Source organism: Panicum virgatum, chromosome 2N (assembly GCF_016808335.1).
Source record: "Panicum virgatum strain AP13 chromosome 2N, P.virgatum_v5, whole genome shotgun sequence".
NCBI classification, from domain to species: domain Eukaryota; kingdom Viridiplantae; phylum Streptophyta; class Magnoliopsida; order Poales; family Poaceae; genus Panicum; species Panicum virgatum.
In genome coordinates, this window is record NC_053146.1 from 40,625,676 (window position 1) to 40,651,738 (window position 26,063).

General features: G+C 44.6%; 2 protein-coding genes across 2 annotated transcripts; both read left to right on the forward strand.

Moving 5' to 3' along the window:
* The first annotated feature begins 11,251 nt into the window (after nt 1-11,251).
* LOC120660470 lies at nt 11,252-17,069 on the forward strand. The gene is made up of 3 exons (XM_039939013.1): nt 11,252-11,341; nt 11,538-14,524; nt 16,244-17,069. The coding sequence occupies exons 2-3, from the start codon at nt 11,547-11,549 to the stop codon at nt 16,806-16,808; spliced, it is 3,543 nt and encodes a 1,180-aa protein (XP_039794947.1). The 5' UTR covers nt 11,252-11,341; nt 11,538-11,546; the 3' UTR covers nt 16,809-17,069.
* Nucleotides 17,070-18,129: 1,060 nt separating this feature from the next.
* On the forward strand, nt 18,130-24,137 carry LOC120662613. Its single transcript, XM_039941723.1, has 9 exons — nt 18,130-18,212; nt 18,625-18,646; nt 18,728-18,747; nt 18,986-19,062; nt 19,172-19,267; nt 22,519-22,849; nt 22,968-23,104; nt 23,212-23,264; nt 23,705-24,137. Exons 1-9 carry the CDS (start codon nt 18,130-18,132, stop codon nt 23,837-23,839), a joined length of 954 nt encoding a protein of 317 aa, XP_039797657.1. The 3' UTR covers nt 23,840-24,137.
* The last annotated feature ends 1,926 nt before the right edge of the window (nt 24,138-26,063 follow it).

Genomic DNA, 26,063 nt, shown 5'->3' on the forward strand with positions numbered 1-26,063 from the left:
GATCTCCATACTAGAAAGATGTCAGATATAAGTGGACCACCAGGTACATAAGAGAAACCCAAATTTTTAGACCTGATCAACTACCTCAAAATAAGTTGAGCCTGTGGAACAAAATGTAGTAAAACAAATATCCTTACTGCTGTAAAATTTTGAAAATTTTGGGAGAATTGTAACCCTCAAAATTCAGTCTTTTGGTAAACCCCTATGATCCTATCAACTTGTAGCGGTCTGGCCACATGAATTTTTCGACCCACTTAAACACTTTTAATGAGAAAAAAAATTCAACATGAAGGTTGTAGATAACTGAGTATAGAAGATATTGAAAATTTTTTAGAATTTTATTTCAAGTGGTTTGGTACTTACAATCAAAATACTAGCCCTCTGTTCAGTCTGAAATCTGGGTCAACCTTCCTGCAAACACATAAGGATTTGACTATCTTAAGCTCTGTTTCTGAGTTAGAGTTGACTAGAGGAAATGATCAAAATTATCTTAGGCACCCCCAGTAAAAATTTGACAATTTTTCGACCTTGGATTCATCAGTTATGCTAAATTCTATCAGCTACTCAGAATCTGTCCTGCGAAAATCGTCAAGCACGAGCTCTTTTAAAGAATGGAGAAGCCTAAATGTTTTACTGCGACAAGGATAGAGTTGTATGGTTTGAATCTCTATAGTGGATCAACTGAATCGTGATCTCTGAAAACCAATTCTTGATAGGTCACCTTTTTCCAAAGCTTTCCAATCACTTGGGTATTAATGAAATATATCAAGACCCTAGGCAAAATTTCTCGCTAAATATATCTCATAATGCTATACCGAGACCACTTATAAACACCCGTTACACTCCAACTTTTTGCCGATTATGGATTTCATGATTGGTTTGCTAAGCACCTCTCCAAGGCCTGATTCCATATGGATCATTATCGACAACCAACACCTTTTCTTCAATTACACCCTATTCATACTACCAAGAAGTGAGCCAGTATTCCTCTTGATCATATTGTGGTCTACATATCACACCACATACAATTAAATTCAATAGTGGTGCTCAACTCCTAGCGCATTTTTGGAAAACCAATTGCAATCTTCTCCCGGTACCAAATTGATCCGAAAGTTCAACTTATCATCCTGGAACCGACGTCAAACTGAAAAGTGGACCGAATCTTAAAAGTCATGCTAAGATCTTACATCATGACAACCATGAAGACAAATGCCCGTTTTTAGCAGAGTTCTCACCCAGCTATCAAGCAAGCTTGAAAATGGCACTATTTAAAGCATCGTATGATCAAAGGTGTCGAACTCCTTTGAGTTGGTCACAAACCAAAGACCATAACATTTTGGACCAGACTTGATCATTAGGCAGAATAACAACCAAAGATAATACCAGAAAATCTTAGAGCTGAACACTCTAGCCAAATGAGTTATTTGGATAAAAAGAAGAAAATCTTTGCAACTCGAAGTCGGTAATAATGTCTACCTTCTGGTTTCACCAACCAAAGGCACGCACACTGTCCACACTTAGTTTATTCACCTGAATCTCGGGGCGAGATTCTTTTTAAGGGGGGTAGGCTGTGACACCTCTGGTGTCAGTTTAACCAAAGCTAGGCAATTAACATAACTTCACACACAAATGAGCTAAGAAAACTTAAATAAGAACCCTATATCTAGTTCTTGCAAACCTGTGTGTAAATGTATGTGTGCATGTGTTTGAGTGCAATGTGTTTGAAACACAATAATTGGTACCCTTTTAAACTTGACTTGACATGTGTGGTAAATAAGGCAAAAATAAAAAAATAAATATACTTCTCATAATGAGCTATAAACTTGCTGTGCAAATCAAATCCAAACTGGAAAGCCCTCAAATGCAAAGATCAATAGAACCATTATTTGATTTATGAAGAGCTACTAGTTTAAACAAAATAAAAATTCGAACAAAAGGTTAAACATTCCTTTGGCTCATGATAACAAAGATTTATAAAAAAAAACACTAATGCATCCTTGTATAGGAGTATGTGTGGATAGAAAACTTGTTACTTTAATATTCTCAAAACTTTCAAGCTAAACTTGTCATAACAATGTAGTTAAAAGACACATTCATATTTTTGTGACACATAGTTTAAATTAAAAGATGTTTTGGCAAATTCAAGATTTAAACAAATCAAATAAATAGGAGAGCTATTTCTAGTGTTAAGGAAGTTAAAATAACTTCAAACCAATGCAATGAAGCCTATGAAAATGAATAGGCATATTCACCATGTCATGTTCAACAAAAACCTAGTTGAAGCCTAGGAGTAAAAGTGACAAAATTCACATGAAATGATGAGTACCTTAAATGGCAGTTTTTGAATTAATTGAATAACTCTCAAACCATTGCTCTAATGAAAAAGTGCATAACACGAAAGTTGTAGATCTCGAAAAACTGAGCAAAAGTGGTATTCAACACTTTTTCATTTGAGGCCAAGATGAGGGAGAAAAATGGAAATTACAGAACTGATTTTGGAACTTCGGATTATTTACGACACTGCCCCTGACCGTTTCTCCTACCTCCAGCTTCCCTGCACCGTGCCCACGGCGACGCCCGTACGCCGGCGCCGGCCACCTGGCCGCCCACGCGTCGCGCCCCAGCCCCAAAACCGCTCCCGCGCCCCTGGGTTTGCCCCAAACCAGCTCTCCTGGCGCTACCCGAGCTCGACACGCGCCCCCACCCTTCCTGTGCTTGCCACGATGCCATTGCCGGCCACCGCTGCCCGCCAGGCCGAGCTGCCCCGGTTCCGCACTCCCCCAGCCCCGCATTGCCTCCCAGGCGAAGGAAACCGGCCCCCAGTGACACCCATGCGCCTATAAAAGCTTAGGCCGGCCTCCTCGCGCGCAGAAACCGCCGCCGCTCCGTTCGGTAACTCCGGCGAGCTCGAGCTCGTCGTCGACAGCCTCCTCCGCCTGTGATTGGTCTAAATGAACCACTCCACAACCTTCTCCATGTCCTCCTGAAGCCCCCAAGCCCGGCCTCCTAGCCCCTGCGTCACCGGAGCGCCGCCGCGCCGGAGCAGATGCACCGCCGGCCGCCCCCACCGCGGAGCCCTCCCCTCCGGTCATCCTCGTCGCCACCAAGACCCTCAAATCGGTAGAGCACGACCTCCTCTCACTCCTCCCCCACCTGGCCCTCGCCGCCGGCAAGCCCCTCGCCGGGAAACGCCGCGCCAAACCTCCCCTGTTCTGTGAACTTCCGCCAGGGACCCCAAGTTAAAAGACACGAAATTTTCAGGGGTCAAACTGCAAAATGTACATGAACTTCAAAGCTGCAAACTTGTAAATTCCATATAAAATCGTAGAAAAATCAGAAAAATATAAACTCAACTGTTCTGGAATCCTTAGAACAAGAACTACAACTTTTGTTACATTCACATGTTCATATTTTGCTTTTATTTTAATCTGAGAAAAATAATAAGAAAATCACCTTATGCATGTTCATGAAGTTCTGCTCATCAAATGACCTTGATTTTTGGATATGTTATCACTAATGGAATATTAAGATCACAGTAAAAAGATGACACCCAACCAAAACAGTTATCATGTTAGAACAATCAAGATTCTCTAATCTGTTGCTAGATTTCTCGATTTAATACTGGAAAATATGCACATTAACTTGCTCTGGAATTTTTACTACATACATGTGTAACCGAAATCTTGTGAATCCATAAATTTCAGATTTATTTGAGTTCATTTACTATATACCATGTTTTATGCTTGTTTAATCAACTTAATTCTCCATATATAGTTCTTATGCTCAGAAAAATCTATATTTATTTCTGAAGTCTCTTTTTAGCTATATGTTCCTGTCTAAAAATTTTGAGCTGCAGTTACTGAGTTTTGCTTTGTTGAATAATCATGCTTAGCATCTTAGGGCTAGATTTACTATTTTTGTTCTGAGTAATCTATACCATAACTGATCTTGATTTTTGGATATGATCTTGCTTACAGTATGTTATATCTGTAATAAAAATTTCATATGCAGTACTAGTTAAATGCACCTTGAGAAATTTATGCTAAATCATGTTAAGTTAAATGCATAACTAAATTATCTGGTGGTTATAAAGCTCGATAATTTTTCTGGAGTATGTTTAGCTCATGAGTAGGCTCTGGTAAAAATTTGAGAACCATATCCCTAGTACAACTCTCTGGAGAATTAATCTTAGTTAATGGCTTGTTGTTTTTGTTCTTTTTATTACCTCAGCTGTGTAAGTGAATAAAATCTGGAAAAATTACAGTACTGAGTAGATGCTTGGTAGATGCTTCCATAAAATTTGTAGCACCAGAACCCATGTCAAGCTTTCTTTGCAAAAAGGTGAAGCAACTAGAGTAATCTACTTACATGCTTTGTTATGGTTAATTGCTTTATGATTAGATGCTGAAATTTACACCATAGATGTTAAAGTTTGGGATCTGTGTTACTTTAGTTTTTCATCACTAGCTCATCAGTAAATTTGTTGTTATGAAATAGTGAAAGCATGCTATGTTTTAATGATAAAAATGAAAACCAAACCACACAGCTCTTTTATGAAGTAAAGTGAATTTAATAACTACTCTATAAACGATTGCCCAGAAAATAAAGTTAACTAAGACCACCACAACAAACACATGCTATATCGGACTACAACTTTATCGTGAAGGAAAGAAATTGTTATCCGTGAATAACTCATAATCTTGCATTGCATATAGAAACGGTTAATCTACTCGACGGTGATTACGAGTTGGTGCCCGCGAATACTACCACTCCGGAGAGTGTCTCTCTTATTTGTACTGACTTGAATCAAGACCCGAACCAATGTTCGGAAGAGCAAAAGGCTACTTTTGAACAGTGCCCAAGAAGGCAAGCCCCGGTGCATAATCCCATTATTTTACGCTTTATATTCATCTTACTATTTGTATATGTTGTAATAATTTTTATTGCGCATTCACGTTTTCTAGGAGTTGATCGAAAACCTTAGGTGCATGATCCCTAGGTACCTATGTTTGTTATCCGGATCTTTTTCTCGACTAATTGCCCCGCTAACTAGGTACGGTAAAAGTCGAGAGGTTTCCTGCCTTTCGCGAGATTATAGGAGTTGACTGACTTTAATTCCTGCTGAAATATAAGGACAACGGGCGGGGTTGTGTAGTTGTGATACCCCGCTGGTGTAGTCAAAAATGGCTAAGGTCGCGGTGTGTGGCTCATTTCGTTAAGCGTTTGAAAGTACTAGCCACATGCCGAGAAATATGGTAATCGGTAAGCTGAAGTACCTGATTGGACCAGCGAGTGGAACGATCTCGCACCCTCTTGGTAGAAGTAGGTTTTATTTTTGTCCGGACGTACGGGTGCAGAGACGTCGGGCTCTGTAGTCGGGGAGGGTGTTCCGGATCCACGGACTGGAAAGAAAGGGGAAATGTTGTGTGGGTGACTTGGTTCCCATACGTGTGGTCTAGGTTCCCCTGGCCAGGTTGAAATCCGATTCAGAATCGTCCGCCTCTCACGGCATGAGACTGCTTAATGTTTTCGGTCACATAGAGTAACAAGTGGAACATGATGATGATAATACTGCTGGTTGATTAAATGGTTACTCTACCATGTTTGTGTAGAGTTAGATGCAAACTTAGAATGCTTAATCCAACTGGAAGATGGCTAAATAAAATCTGAAAATAAGGATCAACATTTAGTGGTGTTTTTGGCAAAACAAACCCCACCAACCAAAAAGTCTTGCATGTCTAGTTATCGGACTATGTTATATCCGGTGACGGGTCAGTCTTGCTGAGTATTAGTATACTCAGCCTTGCTTGTGGCACTGTTTTTCAGGTACTAACTTCGAAGACCTGTTTGCAAGTCTTGCTTGGCCGTGTACCTTTCCTCCGGGCTGGTCTTTTGAGTGGGATGGTCCTTCAGCTGGCGCTGACCACCCTCCCGCTGAGTGACGCTTTCGTGCGGGCTTTATCGATGCGTCACGTTATTTCACAAGTTATCTTTTAATGCTTCCGCTGAACAATGAGACTTGAATAATTTGAGTAGATGGAACTCTGTAGTACTTTACTAATCTGAATATGGTTTGTAATAAAATTTTCCTTTCCGCTGCAATCACTCTGAGATGTATGAAATGTTCTGTGTTGTAATCTCTGGGCTCACCTTCGTGTGAGTGTTGTCTGCTGATCCTGGAAGAGCGTGGCTTTTATCGAGGCTTCACTCGAGGAACTACCGGTGAGTGCCAATTTGGGTCAGAGTTGCTTAGCAACAAAGATCAGTGCACCCGGGCCCAGTTAGTTTGGGTGGTTCCGCCACAGTGGGCTCCGGCTCCGGTAAGCGTAGCTTCTCGAACACATTCTTTGGTTTGACGCTCACACTTGCACCGAGATCACAAAGTGCTCTTTCGAACATAAGAGATCCAATGGAACACAGGATGGTAGGACATCCGGGGTCCCTCTTCTTTTCAGGAGCTTCATTAGCGATTGCCGCGCTACATTTCTCGGTAAGCTTGACAGTGCTTGGCGGTATCTCGCGCTTGTTTCCCATGATGTCTTTGAAGTAGCGAGAATATGTCGGAACTTGTAGAGCGTCCAAGAGCGGCATATTGATGCTCAACCTGCGTACCATGTCAACAAATTTGTTGAACTGCTCATCTTCATGTTTACCTTTGCGGTATCGTGGCCTTGGCGGTAGAATCTTGGTGTCTATATCATCTAGCTCAAACTCCGGCTCTTCGGTGACTATCTCTGGTATAGGAGTAGGTGCCTTCTCCTTGATGATGGTCTCCACTTCAACTCTTGGTTTAGGCTTCCTTGCTCCCGCTGCATGTTCGGGTTCTTTGGTCTGCTTTCCCGAGCGAGTTTGAATTGCCTTAGCCGTCTCCAGACTTTGAGGTTGCCCGGGCAATTTTCCTTCGTTGCTAGATAGGCGTCCGGTGAGCTGGGCTACTTGTGTTTCTAGCATCTTCATCATGTTGAGTACTTGAAGGTTAGAGCTCCCGACCTCTGTCACCTTGCCATCAATGTTCTCCAAAATCTTGTCCATAGCCTTGAACTTGGTGACGGTGTCCTTGTTGATCTTGCCTTGCTCCTCCATGAACTCCTTCAATTGTATACGAAGAGGCACCGAGTTTTGAATGGAAGAGCTTGCATTAAATTGGGGTCTACCTTGCCCGTAGCGGAAGTTGGTCGGCGGAATCCATTCTCCCTTCTTCATGTAATCGAGCATCTTGACTTCCTCCGGGCAATTCTTTTGGACATGGCCGTACTCTCCACATTCTTCACATGTAGACCTTGCTTCGGCCGCCTTTAAATCGATAGCTTGGGCTTCTCTCTTTTCCACTTCCATCTTCTCCAACCTTCTCATGAGCGAGTCGATCTTCCCTTCTAGCACTTCTTCGCGTTCCACTTGTAATACACTCTTCGCGGCGCCCATGGCTTGGAGTGGTTGTAGGCGTCCCGATGATGCCCATGCGTCATTGTCCGCCACCTTCTTGAATAGCTTGAAAACTTGAGTAGGCGTGAGCTCAATGATAGAACCTCCGGCCGATGCGTCAATGATCCCCCTTGATGCAGTAGTGAGGCCTTGATAGAACTTCTGGACCACATCTTCCCTCGAGAACTTGTGATGAGGTACGACGCGGATGTAGTCGTTGAAGCGCTCATAGGCTTCCGCAATAGTCTCTGTTGGGACTTGCGCGAATGTTGCAATCTTGTTGCGCAGAATTTGGGTCTTGCTTGGCGAGTAGAACTCCGTCATGAATTCTTTCATCAAGGACTCCCAATTTTGCACCGTGCGCGGTGGTAGAGAATGAAACCATTACAGCGCTCTCCCAAGTAGAGAGAACGGAAAGACCCTCGCTCTTATTTGATCTTGAGTCATCCCTTGCATGTCGAAGGTGCGGCATAGTTGGAGGAACGCTTGAAGATGTAGATTAGCGTCTTCTTTTCCTGTGAAGGGCGAGCTTTGCACCATCCTTATGATTGAAGTCTTGATCTCGAACGGAACTCCGATATTGTCAAGATTTTGGATCGGCAAGTCCTGAACGTCCGGAGTGCATAGCTCTCCGATCGTACGCTCCGGCTCCGGTAGCGCCATCCCTTGGTGAAGTGGTGCCTCCTTTGGACTTGTTGGTGGAGTTGCTTGAGGTGAAGACGATGAATCGTCGGATTCAACTTTTGGATCTACTAGTTCCGGCTTCCTTGATCGTGCTTCTCGTCTCCTTTGCCTGTAAATTTTTTCTGGATCATCCACAAAATTTTCGGGTTTGTTGGAGAGGCTCCCGTCCATCTCCTGTTAGGGGTTAGTGAAAAAGAAAAATATATATCAGATCTAAAAGATGAATATACAAGATCTAAAACATAAAAGAAAATAAAGCAAACTCTAGATTAGATTGATTTTCGTGAAATATATCCGTTTTTTAGTTAGTTCAGAAAAATAAGAGATCTAAAAAGGTCAAAAAGAAAATTCAAGAAAAATAAATATTTACGAATGCAAGTAGGATTGGATCTTAAATCGATGGTTCCCCGGCAACGGCGCCAGAAAAGCTTGTTGACGCTCCTTAGCGCCCCCGATTTATATACCGCAAGCGCACGGTTTCGTGTAGCTTTTCCCTTAGAGTATTCCCCCAAGGTTTATCAATCCACGGAACCAAAGAGACAAGAAACAATCTACTAACATAGAGATTTCTTTGTGTTGATGTGGTGTAAAACGAATCTAATCTACTAAAAACGACAAACACCGAAGGTAGCGAGAGAAAGTTAGAGATAACCAATCTAGATCACCTAGATCATGCATATGTTGTAGTTCTAGCTAGATAAAGTAAAGTAAAATAGATGTGAATCTCAATGAAAAGCCTCTTTAAACCCAAAATCTCCAATCCGATCCCTCGATACTCCGCCTACTCTGTGGAGACGGCCTGTCACGACGCCCCCCTTTTGAACGAAATACCCTGAAGCAAGTCGAACCCCCTTTGGTAGTTCCGCCATGAACCTCTAGCCACCATGACTACAAGATCATGCTAAGCGATCTATCTCGATAATAGATCTAGGATAAAGCGAACCCAAATAAAAGAACGAAATCGAAAGAGAGAACATGGTCGCTAAACACTCGGAATCACAAATAACTTCACCATGAATGATAGTACATCACAAGATCACAACCGGGGCCCTACCTTGATCTTGATGATCCTAGCTCCAGAACTCCGATGTGGTCTTCCTTGCAAGGTTCCCACATCGGCTAGGGCGAACCCTAGACAACTAGCACGACCCTCGGCTCTCCGAGAGGTGTCCCTCTATCTTCTCTGCTCCTTGACGTCGTCTCCCGAATTGATCTCTGCGTGAACCTTGGGGAGGGGTCTTTAAATAGCCTCAGGGAACCCTCGGTCAAAGGAGAGGTCGAACCGACCTAAAAAGGGCTGGGCCGGCCGGCCCAATGAGCCTAGGCCGGCCGGCCTGGCTCTTTCCTTCGCCGGCTCGTGTTTATCTTTCTCCCTAAGTCTCCTGGAATCTTCTAGAGTTTATGTCTTTCACGATTGCACCCCATTAGACGTCGTTATCTTCGAGATTTCTTCAAGGAGAAAGATAGGATGGAAAATCCTTCCTTAAATATCTCTTTACTTTGCTTAGCCCTGAAGTATCTTGATCTTATCTTGTGGGCTTTGTCTTTTGGGCTTCATTGGAGGGTGGATGTGCATGAATGGGCCTCTAATCATCACGGCCTTCGATCCTTTGTTCGGGCTTTGGCCTTTGTCTTTCTTCGTGTCATTGCGTGATCGTGGGCCTCGCCATTTCATGCTCCAAAATTGGTCAAAAACCTGCAAAAACGAAGTACCTCCAAAATATATGTGCAAATGCGAAAAACGACCAATAATTGGGCCGAGGTTAGGATGGTTAGTGATTCTGATATTAAATTCATGCCATTATCAAAGTTAAATAGGGGGTAAAATGGATACTTAAGGAGCGCCAACATTCCCCCATGCTTAAACCTTACTCGTCCTCGAGTAAGTCTTTGATAAAAATCAGCGCTGCCTTTCAGTGTCCAATCCCTGCACTTGATCATACACGAGAAAACACAATGCTCCCAAAAAATATTTTGCAGTTAATAGTTTAACTTGTAACCAGCTTTATGTATATATCCTATCTATATCTGCAGTTATCATTGGATTTTACTCATACTTTCCGTAGAGACCGGCAATCTTATAGTCTTTGACTCAATGAGAAATCCAAAGTCCGCAATCCAATATATCATAGACCCCTCGAACAGGTAAGTTCAGTTTGCACAATCAAATCCTGTTTCTGTTAATAACAATTCCTGAATATCAAACTTAACTTTGAGCGCAGGGTTTGGAAAAAAATTGTGAAAAATAACAAAGGACGTGGTCAATGGAGGCCCGAACTGAACGTTAACATGGATTATCCGGTATGTTCATTCATAAAGATTTGTCTAGTTAAGTATATAATCCCAAATTGTTCTAAATTGAGTAATTTATTTGTTTCTCCTTAAGTGTGCGAGACAACAACAAGGAACTAATTGGTGCGGGTACTACGTATGTGACTACTTGCACATCATGACTCCATGCGGGAAGGCTACTGATGAAGAAACGAGAGTACGTCCAAACCGTTCACTAGTATATTTTCATAATTGTACTAACGCACATAATGTTAATGTTTTTTTTCATAAATGATATATGTCTCAAATGGGGGATGAATATTACTCTACTGATCGGATCAACGCCGTGTGTGAGCAGCTCGCCGGATTCATTTTGAACGAGATCTTGGATCCTAGAGGCGAGTTCTACCACGGCGGTCACATCAATAGAGGACTTCCATCGACCTCCTGAGGAGACTAGTAGTTGGACGGCTAACATGACTTGTACATTTGTAAATATTTTTAAACATTATGTCTTGATGTTTGTAAATTTGTAAATATATTAGTTCATCTAATTAGCTTAATTATATGCTCGCATTTCACTTTTAGTTAGTTTCAAATATTCTCTGAAAACGAATACGAACGATCAATGAACGTAGAGTACTGTAGAGCCTGTGTGCGTTTAGTAATTATAAAAGAATAAACAGTAATAAATATAACAAACAAAACTGGATTTGGGAAAAAAGAGAAAATGTCATTGGTACCGGTTGGAAATACCAACCGGTACCAATGGAAGCCTAAGGCACTGGTTAAAAAATTTGGTGTCTTAAATCGAGACCATTGATCGTGGTCCGGGACACCGGTTAGCAAACCGATGTCTTTGACCCTTCTCTACCCAAGGCCCGTTTTTCCAGTAGTGCCGGCAGCCGCCGCAATATACGCCCGCGCGGCCCCGCCCCGCCCCGTGCGTCTCGGAAGGAAAAAGGTTAGACCCTCGCGCGCCCCTCTTCCTGGTACGGTCGTCCTGTCGGGGGTCTCCCGCCGGTTTCGCTGGCGTGGCGGCCGGTGCGGAGTTGTTGTTGGTTTGGGGTGGGGATTTCTAGGGTTCTGTCGCGGCTATCTACCGGCGCCGCGGCGGTTCGATCGGCATTGGTCCCCTGATTTGATCCGGATTTTTGCAGGTTTTGAGGATGGTGGGAGTCGGGGTGGAGCCGCCGGCGCCGCCCGCGGAGGCCGCGGCAGGGCTGTCGCCGCGCAGGCCGAGGTCTCGGGGGGCCTCCGCCAAGCGGTCCTGGCCGCCCGAGTGCGGCCGGTCCCCCGCGGCAGGCGACGGTTTGAAGGGCCTGGATGGTGGCGCCCGCGTCCTCGGCGGCGGAGCGGACGAGGTGGTCGCCGCCCCCGCGGTCGTTCCGCCTCCGGTTCGGAACGGCTCCCTGCTTCAGCAGCAGGGCTCGGATGAGATGGACGAGGCGGCCGCCCGCGCCGCCGTTTCACCTGTGGCGCGGAACGGCGCTCTGCCTCGGCAGCAGGGTCTGGATAAGGTGGAGGTGGCGCTCGCCCCCGCGCAGAGCGGCGTTCCTCCATGGCAGGGGCAAAATAAGGTGGGTGGGACTCTTGCTTCTGCAGCTGTTTCGCCTGTGGCGTGCAATGGCGCCCTCCAGCGTATCATGCCTGAGTCAGGCCTGGAGAAGGCAGGGGAGGAGGGATGCAGGGGGGATAATGTAGAGGCACAGTTGTTGGATAATGCAGGCGTGCTGGCATTGGATGGTCAGAAGGGGAACAGGTTGGTCAAGGTAATGGCACCAGCGGTGGCGGTACTGGATGATTGCAACATTGTTGGTTCTGGTAGTTCCGCGCAGAACGGTGGTGAGAGGTGTGGTTTGTTGGTGGCAGAGGGAGAGGTGGGGAGGGAGGAGGTTGCTGGTGATGGGGATGTCATGGAGATAGGAAACAGAGCGGGTGGTGGTGAGTCAGAGAGGAAGGAAAATGGATTTGCAGGTAGCAGAACAAAGAGATGCTTGACGCCTACTGTGAATCAGCCGCCTAAGAAGAGAGCGGTCGCAGCCGAATGCAAAACTCCACCTGGCTGCGAGAGGACTGCTGGTACCACCAAAAAAAGTGGATTTCTGGAGGTCTCACCTGCACACACATTTCGTCCTGGCTGTGGGAGGGCCAGTTTTACCGCCACAGAGAGTGAAGTTTTGGATATGCAACCCATACGCACATTTCCTCCTAGCCATGTGAGATCTGCTCTTACTACCACAGGCAGTGGAGATGAGGATACCAACGGTGATGCCTTGGTGGCAATTCCAGTTTCAGGAGGGGTTGCTTCTCCGACATTAGCACTAGATGTCTCAAATGAGAAAATGGAAAGTAAGAGAATGGTGGATAAAGGAAATAACAATGCTCACAGTAGGGACCATGTTTCAGATGATTTTGTAGGTATTGAACAAGATGGCAATATGCAGCGAAATGTTGACACAAAATCTGCACCTAGGAATAGTTCCGATGGGAAGATGAAAGGGAAACTCTCACAACATGAAGGGCAGCAGGTAGCACGAGTAGTGGTGGATGATAAGATGAAAAATAAAGTTGAAGGAAGCTTGCATGGAAGTACTCTTAAGACACCTTTGAGCGACCCCATTGATGCAAAGACAAAAGGAAAGAGGTCAGAGAGTGACATGTTGAATGTGGCGTTGCTTGGTAATGCTGGGGGGAAGATGCAAACTAAGACTTTGATCACTAAGAAAGAAGTGGTGTGCTCAAATGTGAATATTAAGCAAAATAAATCTGCTCGTAAACTGAACAAGTTTGGAAAACATGTTGCAACCAATGAAATCGAAGAAAGTGACGATATGAACCTTATCCCTGACCAACTAATTGTACAAGCATTGATGGCTCCTGACAGATGCCCTTGGACTCGAGGAAGGAAATCTATTGCAAGTGCTTCCACGTCGCTTGCTCCTAGGAACAAACTTAATGGAAAGGATGTTATTCAAAGAAAATTACTTATAGGAAAAGTGGCCTCATGTGAATCGATCAACAATGAGACAATGGAGGACAATGACGACCCTTACTTGGAAGATGACGACAACTCCAAGGCGCTAGTTGTGTGCAGAGAAAAGCGAGACATATGTGTCATGGTTCTTCCGTCGGTTCCTTCCGGGTCACACCACAGACAACTTGGGGACCATGTTGTAGATGCCCGAAGCAAAGTTAGAAAGTTGCTCCAATTGTTCCAGGCGGCATACCGAAAGCTTACACAACTCGTGGAACAGGGTAATCGTGATCTCGGAAGGGTTGACCTTGAAGCAATTAAAGCTTTGAAGAAAGACCCTATCTATAACAAGCCTGGGCCCATTGTTGGCAATATTCCTGGTGTTGAAGTTGGAGATGAATTTCACTTCAGAGTTGAGTTGTCGATGGTTGGGCTTCATCGCCCATATCAAGGAGGTATTGACACTACTAAGGTGAATGGTGTTCCTATTGCTATAAGTATTGTCGCATCTGGAGGCTATCCTGACGAATTGTCAAGCTCGGATGAACTAATATACACTGGCTCCGGAGGAAAGGCTGGCGGTAATAAACAAGGAGATGATCAAAAGCTTGAGAGGGGTAATCTCGCCCTGAAGAATTGCATAGATACCAAGACCATGGTTAGAGTGATTCATGGGTTCAAAGGTCAAAGTAGAAGTGAAGTAGGTCCTTCTAAAGGCAAGCAAACTTCAACATTTATTTATGATGGGTTGTATCAGGTGTTAGAGTGCTGGCAAGAAGGCTTGATAGGCGAGAGGGTCTTCAAGTACAAGTTACAGAGAATTGCAGGGCAACCAGAATTAGCCCTACATGCAGTCAAGGCGACAAGAAAGTCCAAAGTTCGTGAAGGTCTTTGTTTGCCTGATATATCTGAAGGAAGCGAGAGGATACCCATATGTGTCATCAACACAATTGATGACATGAGGCCTGCACCATTTAAATACATCAACAAAGTCATATATCCAAATTGGTATGAGAAAGAACCTCCAAAGGGTTGTGACTGCACAAAAGGCTGCTCGGACTCTATTACATGTGCTTGTGCAGTGAAGAATGGAGGGGAAATCCCGTTCAATTCCGATGGTGCAATTGTCGAGGCCAGCCCTCTCATATATGAGTGTGGTCCATCGTGCAGGTATGCCTGTGCAAATACTTTAATTAACCTAAATAGCTGTCAACCTGACATAATATTTGTTTGTTGTTATTTAGTTGCCTAGTTCTTTTGAGTTTTGAAGTTAACACATTTAAATTTCAATCAAGGAGAAATTGTCCCATTCACTTGAAACTTCTATGTGATGCATGTTAAGGCTGATGGCTGGTTTTAGATCCAGATGATAATGAGACATATTTTGAAACATTAGGAACAGCAGAAGGTGAACATATAAAAGGTTTTTTTTCTCGAACACGCAGGAGATCTGCGTGTCAATATTTTAAGAAGAAAGAGGGTGAGACACCCAGTTACACAGGTTTTTGGAGGGGGGAAACCCTGAATCCCCCCCCCCCCCCCCAGTACACACACGAGATTACACTATACCCTCAAAACAGGCAGGACCTGACCTAAAGGAAAAACACCAAAACTCCTAATCATTAGGTACCAGGGCGAGGAGATAACTAATTCCTCGAGCCCCAGCTGAACCCCCACAAGTGCAGCTCCTCTCTAATTATGGACAGAAGTTCATTTAGGTTAGGATGAAGACCATCAAAGACACATCGATTTCGATGATTCCATAACGACCAGGCCACTAAGATAATGATTGAGTTTAGCCCCTTTTGGACCTGACCACTGACTTTACTGCTCACCTTGTGCCACCATTCCTCAAATGAAGGATCCTCCAATTGGGGAGCAAGCACATGCAGACCAAGCCCTTGCAGGATTTCAAACCAGATCTGGCGCGCAAAGACACAAGATAATAACAGATGATTTATAGTCTCCTCTTCCTGATCATACCGGGGGGGGGGGGGGTCTCTGGATGTGACAATCCTCTTTTGGCAAGCCGATCAGCCGTCCAGCACCTGTTATGAGCAACCAGCCACATAAAAAATTTGCATTTACCCGGGGCCCAGCTCTTCCATATCCTTTCCCAAGGTTGGAAATGAATGGCTCCAATGAACATTGCATCATATGCTGATTTTGCTGAATATTGTCCAGATGCTGAGAATTTCCAGATGTGTGAATCCTCCACTTCAGGCTGCAATACTCTTTATGCAAGTAAATCCCATAGACCCAAGTTACTCAACTAGGACATCCAGGGTGCGAGCACCTTTAATATCAGTGACCCATATCCTATCAGTTAAGGTCTCATAAACTGTTCTTTTTGCTTGATTGGAAATTGAGCCAAAGAGATGTGGTACAAGCTGATCAAGGCTCTGTCCATGTATCCATTTGTCGGTCCAGAATAGAGTGTTCCTGCCATTGCCAACTTCCGAGATGATGGCCACAGAAAAGAAGGATTTGACTGATTGATGTACTTGTATGGGCAAAAAGGCCCATGGCTCATCAGGTTTTTTTTTTTTTTGCAGCCATAGCCATCTTACTCTAAGGGCCCAACCAAGCTGCTGCATATTAGATATGCCTAAGCCCCCTAGTTCAGGTGGATGAGTAACCTTGGGCCAAGCGACTAAGCAATGCCCTCCTTTAACATCCTTTCTCCCTTTCCATAAAAATCCCCTCCCTCCTTTAACATATGAAAGATTCTCTCACAAAGTTTAGTTGTTCTGCTGAAGTTTGCTAGATCTTGACAACAAGCAAACGTATTGATGCATGCCAGACAGTTAGCTTCAAACTGAGTTAATAGTCCAGCTTTATTTTATATGCAAGTGGGCTAACCAAAATTTCAAACCACTACTTTTGCAGGTGCCCGCCAACATGCCACAATAGGGTGAGTCAGCATGGTGTCAAAATTCCACTAGAAATATTCAAGACAGGTAAGACAGGTTGGGGTGTAAGATCCCTCAGTTCTATATCTTCAGGCAGTTTCATATGTGAGTATGCCGGCGAGCTCTTGGAAGATAAAGAAGCTGAAAAGAGACAGAATGATGAGTATCTATTTGATATTGGTAGTAACTACCATGATGGAGAAGTTTGGGAGGGACTAAAGTCGGTCGTTGGTGTACAATCTTCTACCTCGTCCTCCAAGACAATGGAGGGTTTTACAATAGATGCAGCTGAGTGTGGCAATGTCGGACGATTCATCAACCATAGTTGTTCACCGAACCTCTATGCCCAAAATGTTCTCTGGGACCATGATGACATGAGGATGCCGCATGTCATGCTTTTTGCTGTTGAGAATATCCCACCACTACAAGAGCTGACCTACCATTATAATTATACAGTAGGTCAGGTCTTTGACGAGAATGGTATGGAGAAGGTTAAACGTTGCTATTGTGGCGCTTCTGATTGCTGTGGCAGGCTGTACTGAGACAGACTGCTGTTAGTGTTTTATGTGGTGGACATTTGTACCATGGCACCGCAATACCCTTTATTCATCGGTTCATCTTGTACTTGTGGGCATTGTAATGTTTACAAGTTAGTATCCCACAGATAAAAATGTAGATGAATTTTGTAGAGATCGAGCTGCTCTTGTTCTCCCTCTCGTCTTGTAGAAAACATTTCGGTCCATTGTACTGGGCTTTAAACACTTAATGAAGTTTGCGTGCAATGAAGCAGTTGTTGCCTGATATATTCAACAACATGATGCATGGTAGAATTCTGCAGTAACGGGTGATGTAAGCATGCTGTAGTGTTATGTTTTCATAGAACTGATGGGTGATATTGCAAGTCGTCCATAGAACTGATCCGCTATTATCTTTACTGCATGTGCGTTGTTAAAATCAAACCAATTTGTGTCAATCGATGCAATTGAAGAAATATAGTACCACTAGGTGAGGTAATCTGCTTGATATATGGACTCGCAATTGAATTCAAATACATGTCAGTATGTCACTTGAATCGTTTCCATGTCCGGAACATATCTTTCCCAGTTACAGAAAAGTAGGAAGCAAGACGCTTGGCAATTTCCTCTCATAACTGCAACCAAGCTTCATTTTTCTTCTCAAACGCGTAGCAGAGCTGCGTATCAATACATTAAGAAGAAAAAGGGTGGGGGAAAGAGCCTCATGTGTTATAGACAAGGGTTAGTAACCCGCCCGATACAAAGAACAAAATTATTCTTTTAAAAGAAGAAAAGAAAGACCAGACCACCTTAGACAGCTGGTGGCACTAGAGCGAGGAGGTAAGAAACCCCTCGAGCCCCAGCAAAAGCCCACAGCTTGCTATTGCAGATAAGACCTTAGGCAAACTAGGAGAAATCTCCTCAAACACACAGCGATTACGATGATTTCAAATAGATCAGGACCCTAGAATGATAAGAGAGTTTAACCCTTTTCGGGCCAGCCCTTCAACTCTCGCATCTGCTCCAGACCAGCAATCATCAAAGGATAAATCATCTGGCTGTGGAGTTAGGACCTGCAGGCCAACTTTTTGCAGAGTGCTGACCTAACTTGCTGGGCAAAAACACAAGAAACTAAAAGATGGTCAATTGTTTCATCTTCTTGGTCACAAAGGGGGCAGACTGCAGGGTAGGAAGGCCTGATCAGCTGTCCAGCATTTCTTGTAAGCAATTGTCCACATAAAAATTTGCATTTGCCGAGCATCCAGCTCTTCCAAATTCTTTCACACGCTCTAAACTTGTCTCTCCAATAAATAGAGCTTCATAAGCAGATTTAACTGAATACTTCCCAATGGCGGAGAACAACCAAATGTGTGAATCTTCAGCATCTAGCATTCTAGCTGCAGCTCTACATTGGAGAGAAGATCCAACAAGGTGAGATACTCAACCTGGACGTCTAGAGTAAGAGCCACTTGTATATCAGAGATCCATCTTCCATTTGTAAGGGCATCATACACTGTTTTCTTCGTTTGTCGAACTGCAACTGAGCCAAACAGTACTGAGACAAATAGGTGAGGGATGGACTGCTCCAAGCTCTGACCAAGCAGCCACCTATCAGTCCAAAAGTGGGTTTTTGCAGCATGTTATCAAATTAAAGCTCTTCATGGACACACCAAAGCTTTCACACGACTTCTTGCGCCCCTGCAGCATATGATTACCAAGAAGCTTAGGCAAGCTGAAAGTTTCTAGTGGTCCTGCTGCAGCATGGTTTGTCCTGTCCATTTTTAGGGAACACTGATAGTGTTCTGTGGATAGTATGTAAAAAAAAATCGTAATATCATTTCAGGTACAACAGGCTGATCCTAATGGTTTACCTGACAATAATTTCAACTGAATATACAGAAAACCTGCTTCACTTGAACCTGCTGAACATATGACACTACCTTCAGCATGCAACAGTGGACCAAAGGTAAGACAAGGCAAAGTTGAACATTTCTTTCTGAATATTCAGCAGGCAACAGTGGACTAACAGTGGAAGAATTTCAGTTCAGGCACTTACATATGCAAAAAGAAGTTTGATTTCAAGTTTCAGAGTGCACTGGCACATGCTAAAATGCAGCAAAATGCAATGGCATATATAGGCTAAAATGCAGCAAAATGCAATGGCATATATCCTTATTCTTTTTTTTATATAAATCTTCATCCAGACTTGCAGCTACCAACTTTTTGCCTGACTTAGGGGAATCAACTTCTAGCAGAAATGGTGATCCACTACAATTTCATGGTAGTGGAATTTAATAGGACAAGCTTACATTCACTTAGTTCTACTTCCTGGTTATGCTATATTCTAAAATTTCTAATGCAGTGTACCCATGTGTCTCCCCCATATGCAGATGTTCAGGATGGTAAATCAGGATGCTCCAATAGTGTTATCAGGAGAGAGGTTGGCAAATCAACTTTTGGTGACATGGATAATTCTTTGCGAACTGGTTTGTACACTTTTAGTTATTTCTAGCTTAAAAATCTGCACAGTTCCTCACATGTAAGAAAATTGGGAAGAACAATAGATAAATAGCTGAGATATTTGTCCATGTGACACTGAGTTTCTGTGACAGCCTGTGGGATTTTGTCTGCAGGAAACTTTTTTTTTTGTCTGTCCTGCAAACAATTTATTTTAACAGTATCATGTAAACCAAGTCAGATTTGATAAGTGTCGTGTAGACTGATTTCCTATTGTACCCTATGGTTGATGCTAGAGTGCCAGTGTGGTCAAGTAGGCTGGCAGAGGTGCTGCTAATAAGAACCTTCAACATGACCTGACAATAATTTTTTGTTACACAATGTTTGTAATGGCACTGCTTAGTAAAATTAGTTGGTTGTCTCCATGTATCTACAGTTTAGAGAATACAAGACATGTTTTCTACTAAAGACTTTCAGTAATGTTCATGTATAATTCCAAAGTTAATTTTGAACTATTGAAATTGTTATTAAGTCTAATATTTAGATGTGCTAAGATTGCTTCTATAGCTCCATGGTATGAACTGCAGAGTTCAAATTAGTCTTCTATATATGTTTCTATTAGTAGTTTGGGTTTCAAGATGTTCACTTCCTTATGGACAAATATGGTTCTATGGTATCTTCGTATTACCTGATATGGAAAAATGGCTGTTCGGTATTACTGAGAATCCCTGATTTAGTTACAACTAATTAAAGTTCAATCAACTGGGTAGGTAAATAGTTAATTTATTCCTTAGGTGCATGAGTAAATAGTTAATCTAGTGATGTTTTGCACAGTAAAGATTTTCATTAAAATTGGAAACCCTGCTGTTATGCCTTCATGATGCTCATTATGTTTACAGGAATGGTAATTAAGATCAAAACTGAACACGTCATATAAACATGTATAGTAGAACAGTCTTTATTGTATTTAATAATTGGCTGTTTCTTTGGTATGCTGCTGTACTAATCACGTAAGAATTACAATACTCATTTCTCCCTAGAACTAGAAGTTGTCTGTTGCTGATTGTAGTGGATTTCAGAACCAACTTGGATGAGATGTGTAACTACTCTTACCTGTTTAGACTTTAGACTCATGTATTTTATACTTATTAGGCCGGATGGCTTGGAGTACAAGTTGTACATGCCCAATATGGGCCTACACGCCCAATATGGGCCAAGTGTATACATACACAATATACAAGCCTATACATCCGGCGTCTTCACCTTCCACGGCTGCCCCCACTGTGGTTGTGCCTGCCGCGGTACGACCTAAGGCCGCCTCTCTTCCGACACGACCACCTGCCGCTTTCGGTCGCGTCTACAGCAGGAGGGCCCGCGTGGACCCTCCTGGGCTGCTTCTTCCTCCCGTCGCCGCGGCACCGCCTCCTCCAGTGCCACCGCCAGCTCCTAGCCGGCCTGTGACGCGGTCCCAGACCGGCTCACTGAAGCCGGTCGATCGCTTCGGCTTCCCTGCTCCTTCGGCTCACGTCGTGGTTACTTCGACGATCTCCCCGATCCCGGGGAATTATAGGAGCGCCCTTGCTGACACACAGTGGCGGGCGGCCATGGCAGACGAGTACCAGGCCCTGATCGACAACGACACATGGCTCCTTGTACCCCGGCCTCCAGGTGCCAACGTTGTGACGGGCAAGTGGATTTATAAGCATAAATTCCACTCCGACGGCACCCTTGCCCGTCACAAGGCCCGCTGGGTGGTCCGCGGCTTCACTCAGCGCCACGGCATCGACTACGACGAGACGTTCAGTCCGGTTGTCAAACCGGCCATCATTCGTGTCGTCCTCAGCATCGCCGCCTCCCGCAGCTAGCCCATTCATCAGCTTGACGTGAAGAATGCATTTCTTCACGGTCACCTGGAGGAGACCGTCTAGTGTCAGCAACCGCCCGGCTTCGTCGACCCTGCTCACCCTGACTATGTCTGTCTCCTGCAGCACTCCTTGTACGGCCTCAAGCAGGCTCCACGGGCTTGGTACCAACGGTTCGCCACTTACCTCCGTCAGCTCGGCTTCTCCGCTTCGTCCTCCGACACCTCCCTCTTTGTCCTACAAGAGGGGGGCGCCACGGCGTATCTGCTCCTGTACGTCGACGACATCGTCCTAACAGCGTCGACTCCAGCACTTCTTCGCCGTATCACGGAGCGACTACACTCCGAGTTTGCCATGACAGATTTGGGCGATCTTCATCACTTCCTCGGCATCTCCGTCACGCGTTCGTCCGAGGGGTTGTTCCTCTCCCAGCGCCTGTACGCACTAGATCTTCTACAGCGTGCTGGCATGGCCGAGTGTCACTCGACGTCGACACCTGTTGACGCTCGTGCCAAGCTGTCCGCTTCGGAGGGGACTCCTGTTGCCGATCCTACCGAGTATCGGCCTCACCCTGACCTGCCCAGACTTGGCTTACGCGGTTCAGCAGGTCTGCTTGTTCATGCACGACCCTCGGGAGCCTCACCTCGCGCTGATCAAGCACATCCTTTGCTACGTGAAGGGCTCTCTGTCGGCCGGCCTCCACATCGGCACTGGGCTCGTCGACAAGCTGGTCGCCTACTCCGACGCAGACTGGGCTGGTTGTCCAGACTCCCGCCGCTCCACATCAGGTTTCTGTGTCTTCCTCGGAGACAACCTGGTGTCCTGGCCGTCCAAGCGGTATACCACGGTTTCCCAGTCCAGTGCGGAGGCCGAGTATCGGGCTGTTGCTCACGTTGTTGCTGAGTGTTGTTGGCTTCGTCAGCTTCTACAGGAACTGCATGTTCCTCTGCGGGTCGCCACTGTCGTCTACTGCGACAACGTCAGCGCTGTCTACATGACAGCCAACCCGGTCTATCACCGCCGTACCAAGCACATTGAGATCGACATTTACTTCGTCCGCAAGAAGGTGGCCTTAGGCGAAGTCCGTGTTCTTCATGTGCCGTCACAATATCAGTTTGCTGATATCATGACGAAGGGGTTACCTGTTCAGCTGTTTCAGGATTTCACGTCCAGTCTTTGCGTTCGCTCTCCTGACGCTTTGACTGCGGGTGGGTATTAGGCATGTATAGGCTTGTATATTGTGTATGTATACACTTGGCCCATATTGGGCGTGTAGGCCCATATTGGGCATGTACAACTTGTACTCCAAGCCATCCGGCCTATATAATGAAAGGTCACCCCCCTGATTAGGGTGTGCGGTGTTTCCCATCTCTCTCTACCTCTCTACAATACTAACCACATGCCATCTTTGTCTGTAGCATCCCAAATACTGTCCATCATGAAGCTCCCATCAGAAGCAAGAATTTCCCAAAGCTCTCAATCTGGACAAACACATTATTCTTTAGCATCTTCTGAGGCAAGGATAGCTTTGGATGCAAGTTGTAGAAGGAACTCAGTGGTCAATGATTCAAACAGAAATTTTGATGGTAGTGGGAACTCTGGACTATCTCGCTTTGCTACCCAGCTTCGTACATCAATACAATCATGCTTGAACTTACAAACTCTGCCGCGACTGAACTCAGTAAGGGCTCATCAGTGGGGCAAATCATCAGGGAACAGTGATCCAACTTATGATCGTCAGACCTTCATGTAAGATTTTTTTGCGGGTTTAATATATGTATCCTTGAATGTTGTCTTTTTGGACTTTAAGCTCCAACATGACATAGAAATATAGAATAACTGATGAGTCTTTAATTATGCTTTTTAGGAAACCAGCAGCTTTTGAGCGTCAGGATTTGGCCATGTTCAATATCCCAGCATCTGATATGTCCAATGCAGATGAACAGAAACTAGACTCAAGCAGTCAGCACACTGGAAGTTCTAGTGGCACAGAAAGCTGCTGTAGTAAGTTTCTGTACTGCTTTGTATCCAACGTGTACAATTGCAGTTTGCAAAGTTCTCATGTCACTGTTGAAACGATAAATGTTGCTTATGTTGGTCATATTTGACAGATATTGGTACCGACCCAGGCTTACAAGAAGACAAGAGTCAATCAGCAAACCAGGTATGCATTTTCCCCCACTTTGGAGCAAGTATAACCTTTGGAAGTAGTATCATATGCGCATCTGATATTGTTAGGCTTTATAGGGCCTGCCCACAGATGTTGTTTGTTTCTCGTGAGATCAGGGTACGGCAGTATTGGTGTGTATTGTCATGCTGTGCCATTAGATATAGGCCAATTTTAACATTTCATTCTTTCAATGCAACGTGTTCACAATTGTTTTATACTAGGTTTGGCTTGTGATTGTGAAAGTATTTTCCAAGACAAATCTTATGGTATTGTTTTACTTTTGCCGGTGTACATAGTTTTACAGATACCAAAGTCTAAAATTTAAAAAATTGACCTCACAGACTGACACGAGGATGTTCATTTAGTGATTATTGCAGGAAATTCTTATCGGGTACTATGCTAGTCATTTGACTTGTGTATCTGTGCATTTGCAGCTAAGCACACAGAACAATATAGCGGATGGGAAATGCGATGGCCCCGCCCCTGCATCTTCATACACCCTGACATGTAAAGATCCCAAGATTCAGGAGCTAGTAGATGACTGCCCTTCGTTCGACCTTGGCTTCTAAGCATAAGGAGCTGAGAAATAGCAGCTCACTCCGTAGACTCGGGGTTTACAGGATATACAAGAAAGAGGGGCTATATAGGCCTATATAGTTACAACACTGAATATATGTATATACGGTTAGCAGTCATAGCGTAGCCTGGGGCCTGGGCTGTTCGCAACATATAGTTTCCAGCGAGCTAAGCATGATTTAAATTTCCCATCTACAGTTTGAAATTCGAATTGCCTCATCGATTTGTCGATGGTATGCTAGAGTCAGTAATAACTGAACGAGGTAGCAATAGCCTGTGGTGTTTGGTTCATGGCATCCGTGCAGCTTACCCCAAAATTTGTGTTGATTTACCAAGTCCTGTCTTACGGTTTACAGTAATAGGTGGATCACAGTCTCGCATTGTCATGTATATATATCTATCAACCTCAGGGCATGAACCAAAGCACGATCCATGCTCCGTTGCATGCAACTTTGCAGGCGTATCTATCATCCACGGGAGAATAGGAATAATGCTCCCCCGGTCGTTGCTCGTTCGACGTTTAGGGTCTCCTGGCCTTCCTTTTTCATCACGTGACGGTGAAAGGGACTGGTCCGTGCTCCCTGCTGTGGACCGGCAACTGTTGTTAGGTGAAGCCTCCCCAGCTGGCCTGAAATTCTACTGCTGAGCGCCAAGCAGCCAGCGGAAGCATGTTGCTCGCGCGCGACAAGGATATCCCCCTCTGTCCGCGTCGTCCGCTCGCTGGCGTGCGGGAAGTCTCGGAAACAGACGTATCCGCTCCAGGTTCTGAACCTGGTTGCTTGGTTTGACAAAAGTGGGCTGCGCAGGGTAAAATATCCACGCGAGGGGAGTGCCAGTACCCAGCAGTTCCTGCGGTTTCTCTTCGCCTCCGGAACCCACAGGGTCGTGAAGGGGCATGGCATCTTGCCTTGTTAAGTATTAAGTAGATATAATTTATAAAATTAATTTTACAATTCTGCGCTGCTTCGTGAGAAGAATTTAATAAGACCCTGACCGCATAATTAGAGGATGGTTGCTATAGTATTACTATAGCCAATTTTCGATTAATTATCATTATTAGATTCATCACATAAAAAATTTTATAAATAGATTTCATTTCGCAACCAAACGGGACCTCGGTGGGTCTCCGCTCCTGATCCAGGCCAGGCTAGGGTTCTGAATCCAATCTAGAGCGGTTGAGCGGTTTCGTGGAGGGATGGGCGGGTTTGGCGGGCGAAGTGATGGGCTGATACAGAGGGGGGAGGGGGATCTTGTGCCGTGTTTGGATGAATCCATAAAAAATTTTGCACTAAAAGACGAATGCCCGCATGCATTATTAAATGAAGTCTATTTGCAAAACCTTTTTAAGAATAGGTGTAACTTTTCGAGACGAATCTAATGAGCCAAGTTCCATCATGATTGGCTACAGTGATGCTACAGTAACCACGCTCAATCATCCTCCAATCGTGCGGTCAAAGGCCTCATTAGCTAGAGCAACTGCTACAGTACCATAGTTGTGGAGGTAATTTTGTAATTAAACTGTATTTAATACTCCTAATTAGTGGTCAAAACATCGTTTCTCTCTCATCAAAACATTTTCACTACACATCCAAACATGGCCTTGCTTTGCGTGCGTGCTCAAGCCTCAAGCCTGCACCGTACCAGACTACCGGTTTCTTTTTTAGTTTTTTTCCCCTATTTTTTTCTTTCTTTCTTTCCGCCTGTTTTTCCTTTGGTAAATGAGTGGTCGCTTTTGAAGGCTTTGCCTTTGCACGGCACGAGTGGGGGACAGGTGGTTGCTTGGGTGCGAAGCAGATTCATTCCGCGCTTGTGACGAGCCAGCAATGCAATTTTTTCCATTTTTTAAAAGGAGAAAAAAATGTTTGTTCCTGCTGGTACGAGAAGGTTTCGCAACATAAAAAAACGGTTTTGGTCCTTCGGTAATTGGTATCCACTCTGGAGCGTATGATCGTTTTTAAGTCGCCGCTAGTAACGTACGTAGTACGTAGCCATGATAACAGTTCACACGGCTCCTGTCCTGCCTAGGATAGGAGCGTGTCCTACTAAAAAAAACTAGTCATCTCTTTGCAACCAAAAACAAAAAAAATACTGTTTTTCTAAAAGCTAAAAAAATACAGCTTGTCTGGCACCCCATCACTCTCGCTCTCCCTATCTGAATCAGCATTCAGCAGCGGGCGAAGAGGAGAGGAGAGCGAGGTGGCGCCGTGGCGGCTCCAC